Source organism: Alnus glutinosa, chromosome 1, assembly GCF_958979055.1.
Source record: "Alnus glutinosa chromosome 1, dhAlnGlut1.1, whole genome shotgun sequence".
In the NCBI taxonomy this organism is placed as follows: Eukaryota; Viridiplantae; Streptophyta; class Magnoliopsida; order Fagales; family Betulaceae; genus Alnus; species Alnus glutinosa.
This window is the reverse complement of record NC_084886.1, coordinates 50226160-50248916: the sequence shown is the minus strand read 5'-3', so window position 1 is coordinate 50248916 and position 22757 is coordinate 50226160. Positions and strand designations below refer to the sequence as shown.

General features: G+C 36.6%; 5 protein-coding genes across 6 annotated transcripts; 2 read left to right on the top strand and 3 right to left on the bottom strand.

Moving 5' to 3' along the window:
- Positions 1 to 383: 383 nt before the first annotated feature.
- LOC133856826 (probable 6-phosphogluconolactonase 4, chloroplastic) lies at positions 384 to 2772 on the bottom strand. The gene is made up of 3 exons (XM_062291869.1): positions 2263 to 2772; positions 1592 to 1727; positions 384 to 1074 (listed from the first exon to the last, which is right to left on the bottom strand). The coding sequence occupies exons 1-3, from the start codon at positions 2634 to 2636 to the stop codon at positions 610 to 612; spliced, it is 975 nt and encodes a 324-aa protein (XP_062147853.1). The 5' UTR covers positions 2637 to 2772; the 3' UTR covers positions 384 to 609.
- An 850-nt stretch (positions 2773 to 3622) lies between these two features.
- Positions 3623 to 4999, bottom strand: LOC133856837 (probable 6-phosphogluconolactonase 4, chloroplastic). Its single transcript, XM_062291880.1, has 3 exons — positions 4752 to 4999; positions 4351 to 4486; positions 3623 to 4277 (listed from the first exon to the last, which is right to left on the bottom strand). Exons 1-3 carry the CDS (start codon positions 4910 to 4912, stop codon positions 3771 to 3773), a joined length of 804 nt encoding a protein of 267 aa, XP_062147864.1. The 5' UTR covers positions 4913 to 4999; the 3' UTR covers positions 3623 to 3770.
- Positions 5000 to 7791: 2792 nt separating this feature from the next.
- On the bottom strand, positions 7792 to 11133 carry LOC133856809 (probable 6-phosphogluconolactonase 4, chloroplastic). The gene is made up of 3 exons (XM_062291854.1): positions 10742 to 11133; positions 9094 to 9229; positions 7792 to 8535 (listed from the first exon to the last, which is right to left on the bottom strand). The coding sequence occupies exons 1-3, from the start codon at positions 10900 to 10902 to the stop codon at positions 8071 to 8073; spliced, it is 762 nt and encodes a 253-aa protein (XP_062147838.1). The 5' UTR covers positions 10903 to 11133; the 3' UTR covers positions 7792 to 8070.
- A 2560-nt stretch (positions 11134 to 13693) lies between these two features.
- Positions 13694 to 16243, top strand: LOC133856817 (ubiquitin-ribosomal protein eL40 fusion protein). Its single transcript, XM_062291861.1, has 5 exons — positions 13694 to 13851; positions 13959 to 14045; positions 14893 to 14995; positions 15783 to 15849; positions 15976 to 16243. The coding sequence occupies exons 1-5, from the start codon at positions 13749 to 13751 to the stop codon at positions 16000 to 16002; spliced, it is 387 nt and encodes a 128-aa protein (XP_062147845.1). The 5' UTR covers positions 13694 to 13748; the 3' UTR covers positions 16003 to 16243.
- Positions 16244 to 20501: 4258 nt separating this feature from the next.
- LOC133861939 (phospholipase A2-alpha) lies at positions 20502 to 22450 on the top strand. 2 transcript variants are annotated; one of them, XM_062297773.1, is made up of 4 exons: positions 20521 to 20727; positions 21037 to 21079; positions 21270 to 21392; positions 22092 to 22450. In XM_062297773.1, exons 1-4 carry the CDS (start codon positions 20599 to 20601, stop codon positions 22265 to 22267), a joined length of 471 nt encoding a protein of 156 aa, XP_062153757.1. In that variant the 5' UTR covers positions 20521 to 20598; the 3' UTR covers positions 22268 to 22450. The 2 variants fall into 2 exon arrangements, with proteins under 2 accessions (XP_062153762.1, XP_062153757.1); XM_062297778.1 differs by lacking the exon at positions 21270 to 21392 and having other exon boundaries at positions 20502 to 20727.
- Positions 22451 to 22757: the final 307 nt, after the last annotated feature.

The following is a 22757-nucleotide window of genomic DNA, read 5'->3' as shown; positions in this document are numbered from 1 at the left end:
CTAATGTCGACTGCAGACCTTAAATCAAAACCAGGAGGGAAATTCTTTGTTATGTCACCCAATATATTGAAGGCTACAAGACCACCCACCTGGTAGAGAAGTGGCAGAGACAACAAATTAGTTGAAACTCTGCCAGTTTTGCTCCAAAAAATGCAAAATAGAGGGGGAGGATCGTCTCTGCGCACCTATCTCAAAACAAAGAAAACAATTCTCAACAGATAACATTTGGAAAATCAACTCACAGCCAAGGTTAGAAGAAATGGTGTAGACAATTAATTTATGTTCACTGGTATCTAAAATAGGGCAACCAGTCATAAGACGATAGAGAACTAAGCTGGAAACATTTTCCGCTCTTATTTTGCATCACAATTTGACCAACGATAAAACAGTAAATGAAAAACATAAAATTAACTAATAGCAAATCATACATCAAACCAAATATTATCCAAACCCTTCTTTTATTTCCATAGTAGAAGGTGGAAAAAAAAAACTCACTAGTCATGCACAAAATCCAGCAGAACACCTGTATGATCTCTGATCAAACCACAGGACAAAATAACATGCTAATATACTATGTGGATCATCAGACAGATATAGACATTTCAACTCCTACAGCTTTGAAGCTGCACCCTTGTCCAAAAACCAAGTCAACTCCCCTTCAGGTGAAACCATTTGAACAGGCAGCTTATCAGAATTTTGACTATTTCCTAATGCTGTTTGCACTGCTCCAGCTTTACCGGCCCCAGCCACCACAAGGGCAATATATGCAGACGAGTTGACTACTGGAAAGGTAAAAGTAATTCTCTCTGGAGGTGGTTTTGGCGAGTCCTTGACGAAGGTGACCCATTTCTCATTCTCTTTGAGGAGAGGATGCCCTGGGAATAGAGAGGCCACATGTCCATCTGGACCCATTCCCAGCAGCATGAGATCAAACTTGGGGAATCCACTGGCTGCTGATGAATCTATCACATTGATCTTAACCAGATGTTTGAGACAGGCCTCATAATCATCAGCTGCACCCTCAGCTGACAGCGCATCATTGATTGCATAAACATTACCAGGGAGAATTGGTATCTGTCAACAAAAAAGTTTAACAAGTTTAAACTGGCAGCCATGGATTGAAAAATGAAAGTTAAGTCAATAAAGAACATCAGACTGCGTTCTAATTACATAGGATGAGAATACGCTTCCATATTGATCAGGGATAGCCATCAGGAATTGGAATTTATAAAAAAATCTTCAGAAGATGGTATAAGACATCATTTACCATCAAACAATACCCAAATCTTTGCTCACTATTCATAATTCAACTCAACAAAATCATAACCAAACTATGGTTCCGAATATTTGTTCATGTTCTCTTTTGACCTCACTATTGTCCTTGCAATGCCATCAACTCAAGTAAAGCCACACCTCAGTGGTCCAGCCATTACGCTTCGATCCATAATTTTACAAGTTCCCATGCAATAAAATAAATTTCAAACACTGAATTTAATATTAAAAATAAAGCATTAAGGTGTAAAAAATAACAGTACAATCTGAATATGCAATTCTTCGAACATGAAAATGGAACAAATATCAACATTCATACCTTAGAAAGAAACCCATCATAAGCAAGCTTATAGTTACTGTCTTCGTGATCCTTTGGCACTACTCTTTCATCTACCCAAAAAACATGCCATTTCGACCACTCAACCGAATCAATATACGGGGGTTCCAATAGTTTCCTGAAATCCCAAGATCAAGCTATTACCAAAAAGCATTCCTCATTTCATCAATAATCCCATCCACTGATTTTTTACCCTTTGTTTGGCTACTCATAAAACCATGTTAAAGGAAAAAGAGAGATCATTTTCACTTGTGAATTCAGCACTCTCAGTAAATTGAGCATCAAATACTCACCGCAACCAAGTAAAACCGTTGGATACAACTTGGAATATGAAAAGTTTTGCATCTATCTTATTTGGTCCAAACCCATGATTCAGTTTTCAATTTTCTCTTCCATCCCCACCTTCTCTTTCCCACCAAACAGCCCATAAAAAACGTACCCAAAAAGCAAAAGCAGCTTATCCAACCGAGTGATCGGGCACATAAAGTTAATACATCGATTTGTGTTATAAACCAAAATTCCCATGTTCTTTTTCATTTCCTTACGGTTTCCCATCAACCAAATATATCATCTGGGTACATCAAAAAATGAAGCACAATGATAATAAAACCAAAAAACAAGACAAGAAAAAACATGATCTTTTTTTTGTTTACCTGAGGGACTTGATGAGAGACCCACCGGACAAAACAACGCTAAAAGCCCCTCTCTCTTTTGAGAACTTATCAGACAGATCGGCGGTGTACTTCGCCAGAGACACCGCCAGATCCTCCTCCGTATCTAACATCTCCACCTTCTTCTTATCCCCACCCGTCTCAGCCGTCGTCGTCGCCATTGACGCCTTCACTCCACAGCAACCCAACTTCCTTTTCTCCAACAAAGACACCCCTTTTAGTCTGAAAGCTCTTCGGTGGCCGATAGGTGGTAGAACGGACTTCTGTGGTGCTACCAGGGGTGAGATTATGGGGGGAGATATCCGTACGGACGAGGAGAGCGTGCGTAAACAAGTGGGTGCGAGGGCCATATGCATTATGCACAGTCCTTTGTTCTTATAGCATAGCAGTTAGTGTTGACACTAGGGACTTCAGAGATTTTGGGTTTTGCCCCTTCTTGGTGACCCTTCTGGGTGACTTGTCATTACCATCGATCGGGGGCGGCATTTTTTAGGGAGGCAAGTTATTTTAAGGTGAAGATTATATTTTGTTGTTTCTATTGGTACATGATATATATATATATATATATATTTTAATTGAATAAGGGAAATGATTACCGGGGATGATCCGTCCTACTTCCGATTTGAACAGAAGAAAAAGTGGTTAAGTCAAATAATGAAAAAGGGGTGGGCTCCCCAACATTAGACCCAAATTAAATTAAAGCAGCGTAGAAATATAAATAAAAAGTAAGAAATGGGACAAATAAATGGCCCGATCCTTTTAAGGGGCCGCACAAAACGGTACATGATATTAAAAAAAAAAGTTATTTGTTGAATAAATTAACATTATCTCGTCATTCAAAATTTTTATAGGACTTAATATATATATATATCATTAATGACTTATCCCTATTTTACTTGAAATGTAGAGAATCATTGTCCGTTTTACATGGCCATTATCACGGTAGTTAATTAAGATCTTATAATGTATGTATACTCTTCATTAAAAAATTATATATGTATTTTCAAGTCCACACTTTATGACGTTATGACGTGACAATTAAAACCAATTGATTCACACTTTCAAGAATGAATAATGATTCACTGTCACCTAAAGATACAACTTTTCACCACATTGCCTATGTGGCAAGGTGGTCCCCCACTACTTTTTGAATTTTTTTATTTTTTTTGAATTTTTTTATTTTTTAAAAATAAATTAAGGTGAGGGACCACCTTGCCACATATGCAAGATGGTGAAAAGTTGTATATTTAAGTGATAGTGAATCATTGCTCTTCAAGTATACACTCTCTGACCAAGCGGTCCTTTATCTTTGCAGGTACCGTTGATTAAGGATTTGATTAACTCATTCTCCAAATATACTTTTTTGTACTGAGCAAGCAAAGAAGAACATACACTTGAATGTTCATTTCCTTAAGTCATTCCCAAATGCTACCTATATTACTATTTAGCAAGATCTGTTCATAATCCCTGATATGGACTCGCACAACCCATCAACCAAACAAGCAGCACTTTGGAACCCACCGAAACATCTTAGCCCTTCTTGAAGCTGCATCCCTGTCCAAAAACCAAGTCAACTCCCCTTCAGGCGAAACCATTTGAACTGGCAGCTTCTCAGAATTCTGTCCTTTTCCTAATGCTCTTTGCACTGCTCCGGCTTGAGGGGCCCCGTTCACCACAAGCGCAATATATGCAGACGAGTTGATCACCGGAAAGGTAAAAGTAATTCTCTCCGGAGGCGGTTTTGGCGAGTCCTTAATGAAGGTGACCCATCTCTTGTTCTCTTTGAGGAGAGGATGCCCTGGGAATAGAGAAGCCACATGTCCGTCCGGACCCATTCCCAGAAGCATGAGATCAAACTTTGGAAACCCACTGGCTGCTGATAAAGCGAGCACGTTGCTGTTGACCAAATGTTTGAGACGGGTTTCATAGTCATCGGCTGCACCCTCAGCTGACAGTGCATCATTGATGGCATAAACATTAGCAGGGAGAATTGGTACCTGAAAAATGCTATTAATTAGTCGACTAATTAAAGAATTATTAAAATCAGAAAATTATGAAGAAACCATATACCTTGGAAAGAAGGCCATCATAAGCAAGTTTATAGTTACTGTCTTTGTGATTCTTTGGCACTACCCTTTCATCTAACCAAAAGACATGCCATTTCGACCATTCAACCGAACCAACGTACGGGGGTTCTACTAGTTTCCTGAAAATCACGCATTAGTTACCAAAATCATGTAATGATCTAACCAAAAGACATGCCATTTCAACCATTCATTCAATTTTTCTCTTCTTCCCCACCAAACAGACCATCAAATTAAAACCAGCTTGCCCACATGCACAGACAGTTACGCAGATCTTTAATTCCTTTCATTTCCTTGCAGTTTCCCGTCAACCAAACTTATCATCCGGGGTACATGCATCAACAAAAAGAAAAGAAAAAGAAAAAGAAAAAAAAAAACCTTTTTTACCTGAGGGACTCGATGAGAGACCCACCAGACAAAACGATGGTAAAAGCTCCTCTCCCTCTGCAGAATTTATCAGACAGATGGGCTATGTACTTGGCCAAAGACACAGCCACCTCCTCCTCCGTATCAAACACCTGCACCTTCTTCTCAGCTGTTGCCGCCATTGACAGCCGTTATGGACGTTAAGTGCATGTGCACATACCGAATTCTTATAGCAGTTGGGACTTTGGGTCACCGAATGGGACTTAAGATCGGTGGATTGCGAATTTGGCTGCTTTATTCTCCACTTCCTAAAAAGGAATATGATTCAAGAAGAACCAAAATTATATCGATATATGTTTCTATCAAATCAAAGTATAAATTAATATATGCTATGAAGCTTGTCACCTTCTTAAGGTGTTGATTAGAAATCACTCTTATATATATGATAAATGACAATCAATGCATTGTAAATAGAACTGTAGTGCAATGATCAAACAGTACAGCCTTGCTGGCAAAACTGTTGGAGGCTTGGGCCTTCATTCTATGCAGATCCTTAATAAATCATTGCTGACAAAACTGGGTAGGAAAACTCTCGACAAAGGAAACTCAAGAAGTAGGATCCTATGAAGTAGCTTCAAATGGCCAATTGATTCTTCTCCCTTGAGAGCCAGCCCATCACATCCTAGATCAAAGCCTTCATCTGCCACCATAACACTTTGGTCGTCACCACAACTTAGACCCATGAAATCCAAATTCAAGCAGCTATTACCATGGACACAATATGGAGAGCAAGAAATAATATGATACACAATGGAATTTCCCTGGACATCTCCTCCCTCCTCAACCATATCCAAAGGCTAGAGGGGGAGTCGAAGTTGTGCTAGCCCAAGGAGGCAAAGATTCAGCCTATACCGAAGATTGCAGTGGCTGGGGATGATCGACCTTGGCCTGTCCGATCGAGCTGGGTCATTGACCTTCCAAGGAGATACGAGACTACCGAGGATCACTGGTCAGCATGGAATAATCCATCTTCAAGATTTGAGACCTGGAAATCTCCTCCCAGCCGCCTCAAGGCAAATTTATGATGTGGCCATAAGACCTAACTTTGTTGTTTCAGCAGGTGTCATTAGTGATCGACGACCATGGTGACATTATGAGAGTATGCACCAAGCGGCTTCCTCAGGTGCATGCAAACACGATTGAGGCTCAGCTGCCCTTTTAGCTGTCGATCTTACAGTCTCAGTGGAGAAAAATGCCTTGCAACTCGAGGGAGACTCTCTAGTGACTTCTCTAGCTGTTAACTACTCTAGTTCCTTTGTCGACTGGCACATATCTTCCTTAGTCTTAGATATTCATCGGCAACTTCAGCTTTTCCTAAGTTGGATCGCGTCCAAAATACCAATACGTGCTAATAATAGGGCATAACAAATAGCCAAATGGGTCGCATCTCACGGAGTCTTCAGAAGCATTTCCACTCACTCCCGCATATTGTTTCGATTCTAATCCAAAGATCCACTTCCCTAACTCGTTTCTCTTATATTGCTTAGAAAAAATAATAATAATAATTGTGTTATAGCTGATGTGATAAGTGTCATATAAACTGTCACGTCAGTTTGTAAGAGAGTTGTAGTAGAAACTGTAATATCCCTTATAACACTAATTTGGTTATACATTGCCATTCTCATGATTTTTAATTAAGATCTTGCAATGCATGTGTTTATTCTTCACTTCTTTGTATATGACATTCTTTGTGAGTTGTTATGCTTTGGATTATATGAAAAATGATCCCAAGTTGCTGACATAGGATTTTCCTTGTAGCTTCTTCATTCATTCTTTGAGTAGACATCGAGTCAAAAACATAAGATCGAGCATTATTTGTTGATGATAACTAAAGATCAAAAGTACTTTCTTTCCCACTTGAGCTCCTTATTTAAAAATTAAAATTATAAAAATGTTCACTCTATTTTTTGAGGTCGTAATTCAACTTTGGCTTAGAAAACAAGATTTTGTGACTACTAGGCAGTGTTTTCTCGTATATTAATACATGAGTGATAATGATATATATAGAAGCATGCATATACTACAGATTGCTCAACAAATTGCCACAATCTCTCTCTCTCTCTCTCTCTCTCTCTCTCTCCAATATACAAGATCTTTTCAATTTTTATACGAATAGAGGAAAGCAAATGAGTCGGTGGGAATGCTTCCAAAATACATTGCGGGGCGTCTCTCTCTCTCTGAGCAATATACAAGACAAGACACAGGGATCCTTTTCAATTTTTATTCGAATAGAGGAAAGCAAATGAGAGTTAGTCGGAATGCCTCCAAATACATTGTGGGAGCAGCCTATTTGGGTACATTATGCGCCCTCAAATTGGCACATCTACTGATCTTTATTCTTTGATGCCATCCAACTAGGAAAAATAGAGAGCTTCAATGGATGTTTGATATGGTGCTTGTAATTTGCCAGTCTATTGTGAGAGCAGGTTGTTAATTGCCAGAACAACCACTAGAGAATCCCTTACCAGGTGGATAGGCTTGAGACTATGTGATGCTGCTAGCTACGTACACTGCCAGTAAGGTTGCTTGAGCTTCTCCAGAATTTACTTCCTGTTTGGGGGAGGCATTAGGCTTCGGCTGCAATCATGTCACCTTTTCTATTGCCTAGAACTGCAGCTGCAATAGCAAAAGTGGGTCTAATTGCAACATCAAAGTTTACTTTGAGATTTCCGTAGGGAGAGGAGGGGGTGGGGTGTCCAATCTTCTGGCTTGGAGATGGTTGATCTCAAGGCAGCCTCGTGGGTTCGAAACGTCTAGCTAAGTGGGAATGAGGATTGAGGATGGCCTTGATCCAGGTGGTGATAGGTTGATGCTCAAAGGGTGTTGAATCAATAGGCCAGTTTGAATTTCTCCAAAGAATTTTTGCTAAGGGCAGCAGAGGAGAATATGTTAGATGGTTTCAGGTTGGGTTTGGCAGGCAGGGCAAAGGCAAGAGTCTTGATCTATATGGGGCCTCTCACTCTTTACTTATTACTGGAAAAAGTGGGCATATCACCAAGCATTTACACAACATGAATTTATGATGAACAAGCATATATGAGAACACACATTTGAATGTTCGTTACCAAATGTTCACACTCTCTTGAGCACAACTGGACCAAGTACCTACCTTCTTTTATTGCCATCAGAGAAGATGGAAAAAGCACACTAGTTGTTACCTACTACAGAGATCACAAAGTCCAGCAGAACACCTATATGATCTCCGATGGAACCACAGTGCAAGATCAACATGCTTATTTACTATATAGATCAACTCACAAAGCTAAAGATATTCCAACCCCTACAGCTTTGAAGCTGCATCCTTGTCCAGAAACCAAGTCAGCTCTCCTTCAGGTGAAACCATTTGAACAGGCAGCTTATCAGAATTTTGTCCATTTCCTAATGCTCTTTGCACTGCTCCAGCTTGAGGGGCATCAGTCACCACAAGGGCAATATATGCAGACGAGTTGATCACTGGAAAAGTAAAAGTAATTCTCTCCGGAGGCGGTTTTGGCGAGTCCTTAATGAAGGTGACCCATCTCTCTTTCTCTTTTAGGAGAGGGTGCCCTGGGAATAGAGAAGCCACATGTCCATCTGGACCCATTCCCAGCAGCATGAGATCAAACTTTGGAAACCCACTAGCTGCTGATAAAGCTAGTACACCACAGGTAACCAAATGTTTGAGACAGGTCTCATAATCATCGGCTGCACCCTCAGCTGACAGTGCATCATTGATGGCATAAACATTGCCAGGGAGAATTGGTACCTGCCCGAGAAGAAAGTTAAACAGGTTTAGATTGACTTAAGAGTATCACAACTGGAGTGGCCATGGATGGAAAAATGAAAATTGCTATTAGTAAGTCGACTAAAGAATATGAGACTGCCTTCTAACTACAATCAATCAGGGATAATCATCTGGAATTAGAGTTTATAAATCTTCATAAAATGGTATAAGACATCGTTTATCATTCAACAATACACAAATCTTTGCTTTTACCTACCTGAACCTAAACCAATCATAATTCAACTCAACAATGTCACAACCAAACTATGCTCTCATAAATTTGTTCATAAGTGACCCAATAATTTATTTTGACCTTACTATTTCCTTGCAATGCCTTCAACTCAAGTAAAGCCACAACTAAGTCGTGCAGCCAATAGTCTTAGATCCACCACAAGTTTACAAGTTCCAACGCAATAAAACATGTCTGAATACACCCAATGCAATATTCAAAATAAAGCATTAATGGTATCACAAACAACAGCATTATCTTAATATGCATTCTGCGTAAATATAAAATTAGAACATTATCAACAAACATACCTTAGATAGAAGTCCATCGTAAGCAAGCTTATAGTTACTGTCTTTGTGATCCTTGGGCACTACTCTTTCGTCTAACCAAAAGACATGCCATTTCGACCATTCAACTGAATCGATGTACGGGGGTTCTACTAGTTTCCTGAAATCCCAAAATCACGCAATTACATTCCCCATTTCATCAACCACCCCTGACTTTTACCCTTCGAGGCTACTAGTAAAACCATGTAAAAGGAAAAAATATATCATTTTCACTTGTGAATTCAGCACCGTTCAGTAAAATTGAACATCAGAAACTCACCTCAACCTAGTAAGAGCATCTCCATTATTTATTATTTGTTTCTCTCTCTCCCACCATTGTTTATTGTTTTCTCTCTCCCCTTCACTCTCTCTCCCTCTCCCTCTCCGTCAACGAAACTTCATCTTCCATTTCTCCTCCTTTCTCCGCAACACTAAAAGTAAAACTCAGTTTGGAATTATGAAATTCCTTCAAAATATCAGTTTTCAAAGGTTAATTGCTATTGTTTTCTTTTCATTTCAGTGTTGATTTTCTGTAGAAAAAAAAACAAATGGGTGTTGTGATTTTTTTTTGGGTGACACGCACAACACCCCCTCCCCTGTTCGTGCAAAACAGAAACCCATTACCCTCTCCCCCTTTTTAAATTTTTTTTTTTCTCCTCTTTCTCTGCCGTTCCATACCGAGAGATTCACGGAGAAGAGTGAGACCCAGTGAGAGAGAGATACAGAGAGTTGAGCGAGAGAGAGAGAGAAACAGAGAGCTTGAGAGAAACGTGCGGTGGGCTAGCCACCTTTTGGGGCGGACGACAGCGCCTGGGCTGGTGGGTCACAGCTCGACGACGGTGAAGCCAGTGGGAGCTTTGGGTTCCGGTGCCCAAACAAGAAGAAATCCGTTTTTGGGTAAGTGAATTTCGTAGGCTTTGATTTCCATTTTTAGTTTGATTTGGGATTGGATTGTGATGATGTTGATTCAAAGAGGAATTCATGTGGTTTTGATTTTGGAGTTTAGTTTTTGATTATATTTCTCTCTTGTTGGCCGAATTGTGGAAGTAGTTGTTGGAAGATTATAGTATTGAATGGGTGTTCTTGAGGATTTTTGGTAATGGACCATTGGTAATGGCCGATCATGGTGTATTGAGTTCTTGGTTGAGTGGGTTGAAGCTTTGTCTATGAGAAGTTTCGGTTTGGGTATAAAAAATGGGAAATAATATTTAAATATAAGTAGAGTAAAATAAAGAATCTGAAAATAAAAAACAATAGTTAAAGTTTTGAATTTTACCTTTTCAGAAGCTATTTTTGGCTATTATTGAAGGAGTTGCTCTAAAACCGTTAGATAAAACTTGGAATATGGAAAATTTTGCATCTATTTCATCTGGTCCAATAATAATGAATAACCAATAATTCTCAATTTTTTCTTCCCCACCAAACAGACCATAAAAAACGTACCCAACAAATAAAGCTAGCTTGCCCACATGCTCAGCAGCACAGACAGTTAACAGATGATTTTAGTCCCGAACCTAGATCTCCATTTTCCTTTCATTTCCTTGCAGTTTCCCATCAACCGAACTTATCATCCGGGGTATATCAACAAATCAAAACAAAACAAGGGAAAAAAAAAAAAAAAAACCCTTCTTACCTGAGGGACTCGATGAGAGACCCACCAGACAAAACGATGGTAAAAGCCCCTTTCTCTTTGCAGAACTTATCAGACAGATCGGCAACGTACTTGGCCAGAGACACAGCCAGCACCTCCTCCGTATCAAACACCTCGACCTTCCTCTCAGCTGTTGCCGCCATTGACGCCTTCGACCCAAAATAATCACACAGCTTCGTCTTCTCGACAGACAGACCCCTTTTAGAACCCGTGTGCTGCGACCACCCAAAGCCGATCCCACGGTGAGCTCGTTTTCTCCTATTGGAACTGAACGGTGAAGATGCAATAAAATTTCATCTGATGGTCAAAAAATGTGCAATGTACATGGCAGCAGGCAATACACCATTTTTTGGTTTTTGCCTTTTGAAAAATGGCCGACAATTGCCAGCCATAATCTGAAGGATAGTGCGTTGAACACTTGGACAGTTGGACGTTGGGTTTGGGTGAATTTTCCTTGATTCACCTCAAAATTTACGCTGATAGTAATCGGGTAACCCACACGGGTTGAATGAGACCGAATAAAAACAAATATGACCCACCTGGGTACCCAAACATGTTTTTGTGAAAAAAACAACATAGAATTGGGTTGAAAATTTTGGGTACCCAAAATTCCTTTACGATTAAGAATGAGTATTATCGAAAATATAAGAAATCTGAATAAAATGATCATTCTTATTGTGTTGTTATATGCTTTTACACTTTTTTAAAATACCCAAAATTGAAAATAAAATCGAAAATTCTATGGATGGCTCGTTAGTGCCCACTCGAGCATAACATAAAAAATGGACAAGACTACCTTTGATGAACACTGGGTAGCTACGATCACCCTTTACGACATTTGGAGGTAGCTATGACCACCCTCGAGCCTTTATGAGGGTAGGCGCCTAGGCGGGGTAGCAAACCACCTATAGAATTCCTTTGTTTTTTTTTTTTTTTTTTAATATTGATTTGAAAACATAAATTAATGTGAGGTTTTTAATAAGAAAAAAAAAAACATAGTCTATTATTCAAGGAACATTTTTTACGTGAATAATTTCTCAAACATGTAATGGGATAATTTGTTATGTTTTGAGGAAACCTATACTATTTAGATTCGTTAAAGAAAATCTAAACTTTTTCAAACACAAGATTTATGATTAATTTTTTGCATAATATTTATTCAACCAAACATTGGTTTAAATAGGGTTACAAAATCAAACCAGGTTAAATCCCCATAGGACCCAAAAATACTAATATTACCTAAACTGGGAAAATAAAAGAAAATACAAAATCAAATCAGGTCAAATCCCCATAGGACCTGTAAATACTAATATTAATTAAAGAGAAAAGTACACATAACCTCTACCACCTTACTGTCAATGTACTCCGCAAACTACCAATTGTATCAATGTCCTTCTCTAAACTACCAAAAAATGTCAATGTCCTCTTAATGACAAAAATATCCTTCATAAAATTATTAAAATAAAATAAAAACTAAAAAAATATAAAATAACAAAAATTTATACCAAAAAAATAAAAAATAAAAATAAAAACTGTTTTTTCCTTCTTTTTTTTTCGTTTGTTTATTTTTCTTAAAAAAATATTTTTTAGTTTTTTTTTTTTAAAGAAAAATCATTCTTTTTCGTTTTTTTTTTTCTTTTTTCTTTTTTAGTTTTAGTTTTTTTTTTTTTAATTTATATGGAAATTTTTGTCTTATTCAAAAAAATTTATGGTCCTTTTTGTCTTTTTGTTGGTATTATAGATAACATTGACATTTTTTAATAGTTTGAGAGAGACATTAATACAATTTGTAGTTTGGGAGGTACATTGATAATTGAAAATGTTAGATTTATTACATTGGTACAACACCCCCTCACATGAGGATGGGCATGTGAGGGGGTGTTGTGCCCATATAGTACAGCAATCAAATCCCATTGATAATTGAGTGGTAGTTTAAGGGGAATATGTGTATTTTTTCCTTACTTAAATTAAGAAAATAAAAGAAAATCTCCCTACTTACCTAACAAGGCGATTGGAATATAACTTTCTTTATTGAAATAATAAATAAACTATAATAGGCTATTCCTCTATTAAGACCTTATCCTTGTAACAAACATATATTCTTCTCATTTTCTGGAATAATAGCAATTCTTCTATTTTGGGGAATAAGAATGGTTATTCTAATTAATGATATGCAATCCAACAAACAGGAGTAACCATTTTATTTTAGGAGCATATTCTGCATAAACATGCCCTAATGGTAAAATATATTATGGAGTGAGGATTGGAGTTTATACTTGGGACTTTTGATTTGTTTACCATATCACAATTAAAGTAATGCCATTTAGTAAATTACTATAAAAATGTTATACAATTGGGATGGTGTAGCAGTGAAAATTAGCGATTGATTTTATTTTATTTTTTATAAGTACTGATTCAATGATTAATTTTTACTACTACATCATTAAATTGCATGCAATCGTATATCAGTATACTAAATAGCATTACTCTTATGAATAAGTCTTAAACATGCTTTTGAAAGGTTTTTTACATGTCAAGGGACTCATGTCAATCTTATATATAGTTTGTATGAAATTTCTTACAAAACAACTTGTAAAAAATTTATTTCCGGTACCAAAATGATGTAAATCTTATTCATTGGTACCCATAATATTTATATCGATTATTATTTTAATCATTTATAATAAATAAATTTCATATTATTTTTGTACCTATCTCTTAATAAAAAATTTGATATACTTATCATTTATGATTTGTCATTCCATCACAAAGGAACAAGGATTATCCCACTCATATTTTGGAGTTTGGACTCGCATAACCCATTAAACAAAGAAGCAGCACTTTACAAATTATAATTCATCGAAAGGACTTCCTAAACGTCATAACCAAACACCACCTATCACCCATCCAAAACCCTAAATCTCTACCCCTATAAAAGCAACCTAACAACCATCCCAAACCCTCCCCCGTGCGAGAGAGCGAAAGCAAAATGCAGATCTTCGTGAAAACCCTAACCGGCAAGACCATCACCCTCGAGGTCGAGTCCAGTGACACCATCGACAATGTCAAGGCAAAGATTCAAGATAAGGAAGGTACGGTACTATATCATTTTCATTTCGAAGGATCGGATCCAATCGAATCGGTTGGTCTTGTATTATTGGCATCTTACGTCTGTGATTTGATGTTGTAAATTTCTCAGGTATTCCACCGGATCAGCAGAGGCTGATATTCGCGGGGAAGCAGCTAGAGGATGGCCGTACTCTCGCGGATTACAACATCCAGAAAGGTTGGTTCTGTAAATATTAGTATCTGTTTGGTTGCCGAGAAAACATAGGAAGGTTGAAACGAAAACAGTTCTTTATTTTATTTCTCTGGCGTGCAAGAGTGATCAATTTCGAGGCTCTGTTTGTATTGATAGATCTAATATGTTGTTAGTTAATGATAAAACAAAACGTAATTGAGATACGTGACGATGCAAGAATAGAAAAAAAGACGAATGAATTATGACTTGAGGCTTTTTTTAATAAGTCTCGTAACTTTACTTAACCTAGTGAAGTGATGGGCAATTCGTATCTGGCTGAACACTCCGTAGGTGAGGTTAAGCTGGCAAGAGTTCCTATTCTTTTTATCTGATTTTTGGTGCTGGAAATTTGAGACATCGATTGTCCTCCAATGAAGGCAATGTTAGGATGATGGAAAACGAGTTCTATCACCTTTAGCTTTTAGGATGGGTGAGTTCGAACCTTGTCTTTGCACTTTGCCTTCCATTTCAATTGAATATTCAATTTGCTGATTTGAATAATTAAGTTCATATTTTCCAATTAGCTTTTGCTTTTGGGATTAAATTGAATATATGTGTTGGAGCTCCCGGGGTTGGATGCTTATGTAACCGAGGACATGGTGGAAAGGTGGTTGAATTGTTATGATCTCTGCCTTTTCAAGTTCCTACAAAAGCTCATGCTGAAGTGAATCCCAAATATCTTAATTGTCTGAACTACATAGTGCAATAAGGTTAATAATGAGACTCCCAAAGATAAATGAAACCAAACACATTTTTTAAATTACTTTTCTACTTACTGTAATGCTGACAGGCTTGTTTGCTATTTGTCTTGAACGTAAATGTGCTTGTGCAGAGTCAACTCTTCATCTTGTTCTGAGGCTTCGTGGTGGAATCATCGAACCATCTCTTATGGCATTGGCCAGGAAATACAACCAGGACAAAACGATTTGCCGCAAGTATGTTTACATCTGTTGGTTTTAATGAAAACAAGTATGATCGAGCTTTATTATATTCATGTAATCACAAGGGCTTTCTTTATTTTTTGGCACTAAAGTTTTTACTTTTAACCTTTCAAAATTAGCAATGAACCTAATGATCATATAATTCTAATGTTCTCTTGACTAAAAGCCTTGACAGATGAAGTACATTTTCCAGACATAAAATGTAATTTATTATTTGAAATTTGTCTGTCAATTAATTTGTTAATAAAGTCCCACTTTGTTGTGGAAGTTATATGCTTAAAATCAAGTTGTGTGTAAATGATAATGCTGCTTCTTGGTAGAGCTGACCATACGAATTTATGCCTATGATAACTTGCTGTTGCTCCTTGCCCATTTCCACAATACGTCATTGGGTGTTTTATTTTCCAGAGCACAATGACAACTTGAGCTTTCCCTTATATAGATTTTTGTACGTCTACTTACCATTTAATTTAGTTATGATTGACACCGGATACTCACAATTGTTTATGTTTCCTGTACTACTATTAAGTTTTCAGGCTACATGAAGGTTTTGTTTCTCAGAGACGTGTTGATAAAATGTTTCTAGTGTCTTGTGGAAAGCAAAAAAAAAGTTGTATTATTACTTAAACGAGTTATGAACGCCATTTTATAATGAAATTACTTCTTTTTCTTATGTCTGATGTTGGGGCTTAATAGAAAAATAGAAACTTCTTTTGTCCATATTTTCCTAGATGTGTTATGTGATCTAATTCTTAATGGTGTTTTGAATTCCATTTTACAGATGCTATGCACGCTTGCACCCACGTGCTGTAAACTGCAGGAAAAAGAAGTGTGGACACAGCAACCAGGTAGATCATCTTGGACCACTGTTTGCCATAGCTATTGTTTCTTAGTTATTTTAATTTGAATTTTTACTTATATTTCTTCATTTGTCACAAAATGAGACAATTTTCAATGTTCTACTTGAACTGCAGCTGAGGCCAAAGAAGAAGATCAAGTAGACTACTGATTGTGAGGAAGAAGTGCTATGCATTCTAGTGGGTCACTGTCTGTTTTGTTTGAACCATGGTAGTATCAAAAAGTTTGTTAGTAGACTTTTAGAAATCCGACATGTAGCTTTGTACTTTTGAGATGGTTGCAATGTTACTTTGTTCTAAAATGCTTTGAATTTTTTAGGGCATTGCATGTGCCTTGACAGCTATTCGTTTTTGATGTGTTGTGAAATCAAACCTATTACTTTTAGTTGATTGAGCATTGCTTTGGTCTTTATAATATGGGCTAGGGGTGATTGCCCGGATGATCAATGTGGCATTTGCTTTGCGTTAGTTTGCGGTCATGGATTAATTTCTTGTCACGGATATTCACACTCAGTCGCACACCATATTTCAATGGATTAGCCTGGATTTTAGACTGGGTCTAGATTTTCGCAATGGTGTTTTTCCAAGATTTGACTTTGATCTGCGTCTTGGACTCTAGCCATCCCTTGGGAAGGAAGGAATTGTAACAATTGTTAGGTCATCAATAACTAGTGAATGGATGTGGCGACGACTTGACGCAAGCCCATAGGGCCATACTCTTTATTTGATCCAGGATGTGCTATGGGTATGATGCCATAAGGAAACGACCTATTTTTCTGTTAATTAGCCCGCTTAATGCTTTTATATGCGTCTTGGGTTTTTGAGAATAAGGGAAATGGTTTTGAGAAGGAAAATGCTTGAGTTTCAACTAGTTTTTAACTTCTTTACAACTTCTGGCAGGTGGAAGCATGTAATTAGAATGTTTTAATATAGTTGTTTTTTTTAGCTGATATATCTTCAATCGCATGCTAATGTGTTAAAATTCGTGATTGAATTACGTGTAGCGTTACTCTTGTGAGAATATTGGGCTAAATTATTATGTGAAGGATAGTATTTTTAGTAGGCTTGGCAATTCGGGTTTGTGCCAACCTAGTTGACCCGATAACACGATCGGGTCAAACATGAACACGACCCGATTATTGATCGGGTCATAACATTAAATCCGAACACGGCCCAATACTAAATTGGGTTACACGACCTGAACCCACAAACATGTTTAGTTAATCTGTGCTCACTGAGTCACTACAGCGCTCTCTGCTCGCCAGCATAGCCTCATTCCACAGGCCACAAGGACGGAGGACACGAGGTGACGACTGACGAGGTAGAGCAAGTATGATTGGGCTTGGACAGTTGGATCCGAGAATCGATCCGGCGATCGCAGATTTCGGCGAATTCGTCGTGCTTGATCAATTGCACCGCCCAGTCTTCCACCAAGGGCGGGCTGTAGTTCACGTCGATGGCGTGCCTGTCGCTGATGATCTCCAACAGCAAGATCCCAAAGCCGAACACGTCGCTCTTGGCGCTCAGATCCCCGGCGCAAGAGAAATTGGGAAGTGAAGAAGGTTAGCCAAGGAGCGGTGCGGCGTCGGCGTGAAGAAGCCAGAAGGTGAAGTGAAGGTGTGTCGCGTGAAGAAGGTGAAGTGAAAAGAAAAGTGATGCGGTGGCAGCGGTGCGGCTAGAGTTTTCTCATTTCTGTTTTGCTTTTGTCGAATTGCCGTTTTGGAGACTTAAAAAAAAAAAAAAAAAATTAAACGTGTCATAATCAGGTTGACCGATTATAACTCGAACCCGATTATCCCAAATCCAAACCTTGTATTTTCATGTCGTGTTCGTGTCGGGTTCACAGGTCGTGTTAAAAATTGACAATCCTAATTTTTAGCTACTTGTTTTTTATAGGGAAAAAAAGAGAGAAATGACTCTGCACAATAGTTGTGCACATGTTGTGCAGGAGTGTGGACACATGGGATGAGATCCATAAAGTAGGTTTTACCATATGAATTTCACCCATGTGTCTACAGTTGTGTTGTGCAATGACCACTGCTTAAAAAAAAAAAAAAAAATAGCGTAAAGTTATTGTTTTGCATCTTCACTGACATGACGGCATATAGATATTTATTTAGCAAAATTCTGCATGGCTGGGCTCCATTAAGGTTACCCTATTGGACAATTGGTGTCCTCTCATCAATTTTTTAGCTCTGTCTACGTCCACCTTGCAAATATCTTGAAGAAGTCATTGTCTCCGATGGGAACAATTGGAAACTAGATGCTGTACTTTGAACAGGAAAAAAGGTTGCATCCACATGCATCACCTTCTTAAACTTTCTGTTTTTTTGTTTTAAGTTTGAATGTGTTATCACCCATTATTGGTGGGGAGGCCTATGAGATTTGTTGCAATTCTGACTGAATTGCAGCTTGGCGGATCTGTGAATGAGAGAAGGGCTCAATGGCACCTACCAACTTAGGTAGGTGTTATAATAACTTGAGGTATGAGGCCTATTTGCTTGAACTTGTAGACTCATAAGAGTTCTCTTTCAGTTAATTGTTCGAATTAATTGCAATTCGAATAGCTAATTATAGAAAATTGCGGTAGCCACAATGGGATGACCAAAGACGCGCTAAAGGGGACTCCATGTAGCGGGCAGCTAATCCAACAACCATCTAGTTAATCTTTCAATCTTTGGCCGCTTGGTCACAAGTCAACACTCTTAGGTTTGCTCACCGATTTTTTTTTTTTTTGGAGTAAATAAAGGGAAAAATTGGGGATTTGACATCGGGATCTTTCCCACTATTGATTTTAATGAAAGAGAGAATAAGAGAAGAATTGTGAATATTTCCAAACACAAGATTAGAAACCTACTTAGCAATGTGGAGCGCAAAAAAATGAGCACTTACGATTTTTTTTGATATAGTCCATCTATCCATCTTTGAACAAACTGCAGATACTGATGAATATCAGCAATGGTCATAGAGAAAGATCATTATGAGAATATATTAGCTTTGTTGATAGCCAAAATGGTGGTTAAAGAATCCCAAACTATGCTTACTTCTCTTCTATTTCAGTATTTGCATGCTTGGAAGAAAGTAGGATAGATAGCAGCTATCCTATTGCGTAATTACAAATTAAAATTATTAAAGAGTATTGTTAGGGCTATAACAACTTTTGATACAAATTCATTACAAATTGATGTGACAGTTTACATAAAATTTATTATGACAATTACTAAATAATTAAATTTAATTGTAATTAACAATATCATGTGAACTGTCACGTCAATTTATTAAAAAATTATAATACCTTAAATATTTTTTCAATTTTTAAAAAGAGTACGAAAGTCACAATCAATGATGCCCCCAATTACCTTTTGGAGAGTCTCTTACGGTTGATAATAGTTTTTTGGACAGGTGGGTTGGTTGACCGTCTCCATCTTCATTTGATTGTCTCTTAGATCTTCATTCAAGATAGTTATAAGTTAAGCACGTAGGTGTGATTTCCTTGTCAATTCCTAGTAAGATTCTTTGCTTTTATATAATTTTATTTATCACCCAATTCTCAAACTTTATCTATTAAAAAAAGTATTAAAATCTACCATTAGATGGACATCGTTTTCAAATTATAATTTTGTTGACAGAATTATATATAATTTTTTTCAAAATCTACTGATTTCAATTGAATTACTAAATAAAAGTAAAAAAAATCGTTTATATACCTGATCAAAACATTAAAATAATTAATGTTTTCTTCATATTATATCGAACCTTTATTAATCTTTGACTAATTAAATTTAAGGTAAGTATACAAAAGAAATATAACCCTCTTTTTCTTGAAATAACAATAATATTCTTGAAACCTGGTTTTAATTTTTTTCTTGAAGTTATTAAATTGACATATATATATATAATTTTTTTTTCTCTCTTATCTTTTCAATAAAAACATGTAAACTGCATAAAAGTTGTTAAATAACTTATTATTCTAAAAGTTTAAATTGTTAAGAAATGATGAATTTAATCGATTACTTAACAATTTCCTTCGCATATAGATTAATTAACAAACATTAACAAATAAAAACATTAACAAATATCTCAAAATACAAAACTATTATTATTATTATTATTATTATTTTATTTCCCTATGACATCAAAAGATTTGTTCAAACTAAAAAAAAAAAAAAAAATTAAAAAAAAAACCCAAAAATACAATAACAAACAAATAACCTAAATAACTTTTAAATCACAGTGACAACGAGTAACAGTAATGTTATGGACCATCTTTTATTATTTTTTTTATTCTTTTAAAATTGATGTGAGTTTTAAAATCACATTTGGATCACAGTCATCCAATAATAATTCATCTCAAATTCATGAATGATTTTAAAGGCCACATCAATTTAATTTTAATAGATAAAAAAATAAAATAAAATGTTACATAGAATTACTCCAACGTGCAAGTAGGCGCAGATAATGGTTCATTTTCTCTTAGTTGTGATGCCAGAGAATTTTGATGACTATCGTCCACAACACTACAAAGAACATGTCACGAGGCACTACAAGACGAAGCCAACCTCTTTTGTTTCTTCTTTGCTAACCTGTTTTCAATTTTCTACTCTCTTCACAAACGCTGCCTTCCTTTTCCTCTCTCTCTCTCTCTCTCTCTATAAATTAATCAGCGCCTTTAAGCAAATTACCAGGCGTCATTTATATATATATATATAAAAGTCAGTGCTTTCTCTGCTCCATCCAACAATGGTTCCATGGCATACATTGAAGTTTGCTCTTCTCCTCTCATGCTCCCTCATTATCCTCAACTTTTGTGCTCTTCCCGTCCATGCTCTTAACATCGGTATTCAAGCTACAGATATCTCTGCTTCTGTGGTTTGTTTTTCTTGTTCCTCAGTATCTTTCAGTTTTTCACATTTTTTTTTTAATTTATTTTATTTCTATAACGGGGATATCCGGGCAAATTGAAAGGGTTCGCCCCGGGTAAATTCTTGAGACACCGTGCAAAGCGCCCTCTTTACACGTAGGGGTCGGGTAAAGCTGAGCTGGGTTGCATCTGGTTGAAGTGACTTACTGCTCGACTGTTTCACACTAATATTCATTTATTTTTTTTCCATTTCTTATCCTTAATTTTACGCATCAAAATGGGTATTCATTTTACTGGGCTTTGTTATGGGTTTGTAGGGTAAAAGTTGCAGTAGAAAATGCGAGTCAGCGTTCTGTCAAGGTAATTAACCTTGTAATTCCTTTGTTTTTTTTTTTTGTTGGGGGTGTTAAATTAATGTTAATAACTCATAACTGATCTTTTAATTTTTCAGTTGGGATTAAGGTTTAGTTGATTATTCCTCAGTTATTTAATGGGTTAACCGAGATTTATTTTCCTTTTTTTTTTTTTTTTTTTAAATTTGGAATAATAGTTCCTCCATTTTTAAGATATGGAAAGTACTGTGGGCTATTATACAGTGGATGCCCTGGGGAGAAGCCTTGTGATGGTCTTGACGCCTGTTGCATGAACCATGATGCTTGTGTGGTTAAAAACAGTAAGTTCTTCCTTGATAACAAGAGTTTGATCATGTTCTTTCTGAAATGCAATTTACTGTTAATTAAAGAGACAACAAACACGACCTTAGTGATCGAGTCATTGGTTCTTCTTCTTCTCAGAATTCACTCTGATCAACAAAAGAAGAGTATCATCATGCATGTTACATTCACAGTCTGGTTTGTCATGCTTTTTTTATTTTTATTTTTATTTTTATTTTAAAAAACATAGAAACAAAAATCGTTTTGTTTTATTAATATATGGCCCGTGGGCGTGTAGGATTGGGAAAGGATTCATAGTGGTTGTTGAGATAGGGACATATATTATAAAAATACTAATATCTTTAATAGTGTTGGTGGTGTGGTATAGACCAATCTAAATTATAGTCGTTCCTTTTTCCCTAAATTATAAATAAAAAGAAAAGGGAGATGGAGTTTTGGGGCGTTAAATTATTAATTAAATTATTTAACATGATATCAATGTGTTAAGTTTAATCGTGTCTTGGTAATTTATTTTATTTTTAATTAAATATTTTATGTATTGAGCCCTATTTATTAAGAGAAAGTTTGAGCCAAAACACATGTGAAGAGTGTAAGAATATTAATTAATTAATTAAATTAAATTATTTTTTATTAACGTAAACTTTTGAGATAAATGAAGATTTAACGGAAAATAACCTTTCGTTAATGTTTTGGTGCAGATGGGTATCTAAGCCAAGAGTGCAGCCAAAACTTACTCAACTGCATGACTAACTTCCAAAACTCAGGAGCCCATTCGTTTAAGGGGAGCAGCTGCAAAGCTGATGAGGTGATTGGTGTTATTTCTGCTGTCATGGAAGCTGCTTTACTTGCTGGAAGATATCTTCATAAACCTTAGATTGAAGTCTCCTTCCTCTACAGAGAGGGACCAAGAACTTCAGTTTGTTTTTTCTTCTCAGTTTTTTTCGCTTCTTCTTTTTTAGAAGTTGAAACACCATTTAACCCATTCATTTCTAAATGTAAACTTTCACGTGACACTTATCACGTTTATAAGCTAATGTGGCAATTCACGTGCATGACACTTACCGCATTAATCACTAAAATGTGAACTGTCACATGGGCATAATTGTCTACGTGACACTAATTTCCATAAAATGTGAACTAGTAAGTTTAAGTTTATAAAAAAATTGTAATAAAAGGTATATTTAATCCAATCATTTTCCAATGACCTTTTCATTCCAACTTCTTTACGCTCCAGACGGTTGCCTCCAAATGGTGAAAAAAAATGAAAGACTTTGAAATGTTACGAGGGGCAGAGTGCTGGAATAGAAATTCTTATACTTTTAGCAATTTTTTCTCCTAAACTTCCTGGCGTTCAGGTGTAAAGT

What these genes read in the sequence shown, in the direction of transcription:
- LOC133856826 (XM_062291869.1), bottom strand. Translation starts at nt 2,636, where the DNA reads ATGCATATGGCCCTCGCACCCACTTGTTTACGCACGCTCTCCTCGTCC. An exon ending in TCTCTCATCAAGTCCCTCAG is followed by an intron (nt 1,728 to 2,262) that starts GTAAACAAAAAA and finishes TTGGGATTTCAG; the next exon opens with GAAACTATTGGAACCCCCGT. An exon ending in ATGATGGGTTTCTTTCTAAG is followed by an intron (nt 1,075 to 1,591) that starts GTATGAATGTTG and finishes TTTTGTTGACAG; the next exon opens with ATACCAATTCTCCCTGGTAA.
- LOC133856837 (XM_062291880.1), bottom strand. Translation starts at nt 4,912, where the DNA reads ATGGCGGCAACAGCTGAGAAGAAGGTGCAGGTGTTTGATACGGAGGAG. An exon ending in TCTCTCATCGAGTCCCTCAG is followed by an intron (nt 4,487 to 4,751) that starts GTAAAAAAGGTT and finishes CGTGATTTTCAG; the next exon opens with GAAACTAGTAGAACCCCCGT. An exon ending in ATGATGGCCTTCTTTCCAAG is followed by an intron (nt 4,278 to 4,350) that starts GTATATGGTTTC and finishes AGCATTTTTCAG; the next exon opens with GTACCAATTCTCCCTGCTAA.
- LOC133856809 (XM_062291854.1), bottom strand. Translation starts at nt 10,902, where the DNA reads ATGGCGGCAACAGCTGAGAGGAAGGTCGAGGTGTTTGATACGGAGGAG. An exon ending in TCTCTCATCGAGTCCCTCAG is followed by an intron (nt 9,230 to 10,741) that starts GTAAGAAGGGTT and finishes TTGGGATTTCAG; the next exon opens with GAAACTAGTAGAACCCCCGT. An exon ending in ACGATGGACTTCTATCTAAG is followed by an intron (nt 8,536 to 9,093) that starts GTATGTTTGTTG and finishes CTTCTCGGGCAG; the next exon opens with GTACCAATTCTCCCTGGCAA.
- LOC133856817 (XM_062291861.1), top strand. Translation starts at nt 13,749, where the DNA reads ATGCAGATCTTCGTGAAAACCCTAACCGGCAAGACCATCACCCTCGAG. An exon ending in AAAGATTCAAGATAAGGAAG is followed by an intron (nt 13,852 to 13,958) that starts GTACGGTACTAT and finishes TAAATTTCTCAG; the next exon opens with GTATTCCACCGGATCAGCAG. An exon ending in GACAAAACGATTTGCCGCAA is followed by an intron (nt 14,996 to 15,782) that starts GTATGTTTACAT and finishes TCCATTTTACAG; the next exon opens with ATGCTATGCACGCTTGCACC.
- LOC133861939 (XM_062297773.1), top strand. Translation starts at nt 20,599, where the DNA reads ATGGTTCCATGGCATACATTGAAGTTTGCTCTTCTCCTCTCATGCTCC. An exon ending in CAGATATCTCTGCTTCTGTG is followed by an intron (nt 20,728 to 21,036) that starts GTTTGTTTTTCT and finishes ATGGGTTTGTAG; the next exon opens with GGTAAAAGTTGCAGTAGAAA. An exon ending in TGCTTGTGTGGTTAAAAACA is followed by an intron (nt 21,393 to 22,091) that starts GTAAGTTCTTCC and finishes GTTTTGGTGCAG; the next exon opens with ATGGGTATCTAAGCCAAGAG.